The sequence below is a fragment of the Sphaeroforma arctica genome (assembly GCF_001186125.1).
Source record: "Sphaeroforma arctica JP610 unplaced genomic scaffold supercont1.8719, whole genome shotgun sequence".
Classification (NCBI taxonomy): domain Eukaryota; class Ichthyosporea; order Ichthyophonida; genus Sphaeroforma; species Sphaeroforma arctica.
Genome location: NW_014031839.1, coordinates 1 through 1,192, shown reverse-complemented (window position 1 = coordinate 1,192; position 1,192 = coordinate 1). Strand labels below are relative to the sequence as shown.

Here is a 1,192-nt window from a genome sequence, read left to right as displayed (position 1 = left end):
CGTACTCATTCACGTCTTCTTCGTGGCCTGCGATAGCCAGGAATAGCCAGGCACATGTTTCCTGGCGCGGGGTGGTGAGTGCATGTGTCGGTCGACGGCGTCCAGTGATGAATCTGGGTCGTGTGGTTCCCCATCCTTCAAACCAACACTAGAATTCACGGTGTTAAGTCGACCGCCCTATTAATGCGTGCGCATGGATTATGATTTGTAATATGAGAAATGAGAAGATATTGAACGAGGCAAAACAATGTGCACTCTATACTAGTTTACTTTGGGCTTCAAAATGATTATCCTGAACACCGTATTACATGCCGGATACACCATAACAATCCAGCAAACGCGCCCCATTCTCTCATCTAGGAGTGCTATGTATGTCCCCGAAAGCCGATTCCGGTACTACTTGCACAGTACGCACTAATCAACCGAGCCATCACCGTAGATCAGATGCAACCGAATACAGTCCAGTCCAGACACTGTGCACCTACACCTACCACACTCCTGGTAGTACAGTTGCCGTATATCGCCTACATGTACAAACAAAACAACCACAGCGAGAAAGGAGTGACTTACGTTACGCTTCGTCTTGGTACTAGTGCCCAGGGTGCCCTCGAACGTTCCGACCATCAGGCCGTCGTTGAATTCGCCGTCGTGATGCTGTTGGTATAAACGGGACTACAAACGGATAGATAGGAATGAGTGCACGCACAGATACGTTTCGACGTATCGAGAGCTCAGCTAATTCGGACCATTTTACAAATATTGCAGGTGCATTGTAGTCCGTACTACAAACGGATAGATAGGAATGAGTGCACGCACAGATATGTTTCGACGTATCGAGCGCTAAGTTATTTCGGACCATATTACAACTAATGCCGGTGCATTGTAGTCCGTGCACGGGAAGTGTGTGCGCCAACTTGCAGGGACGACTCGGAAGCACAGCATCAAATTGTGATGGGGTGGACTCGCGGATGATGTTGTGTTGTATGCGCAAACATGTTTCATATCAACACCTTACGATCACAAAGATAATCTTAACATATCATATCAACTTTCAGTCACAATTCAACAGCACAGGTCCAGGGCGGAGAACATTCGGATCAAACGGCCCGAGTTTTTGTGACGAGATTCTTGATGGTGAAACTTAATAAATCTAGTTCTTTCTAGACGTGTTTAAAATTTGTTTACATATATA

The 1,192-nt window shown here is 46.4% G+C and overlaps 1 protein-coding gene across 1 annotated transcript; it reads right to left on the bottom strand.

The window, feature by feature from the left end:
• Positions 1-13: 13 nt before the first annotated feature.
• On the bottom strand, positions 14-177 carry SARC_16722 (hypothetical protein; the record flags this gene model as incomplete). The annotated part of the gene is made up of 1 exon (XM_014289175.1): positions 14-177. A coding segment is annotated over one exon (164 nt), but the record flags the coding sequence as incomplete, so codon positions are not given.
• Between the last annotated feature and the right edge of the window lie 1,015 nt (positions 178-1,192).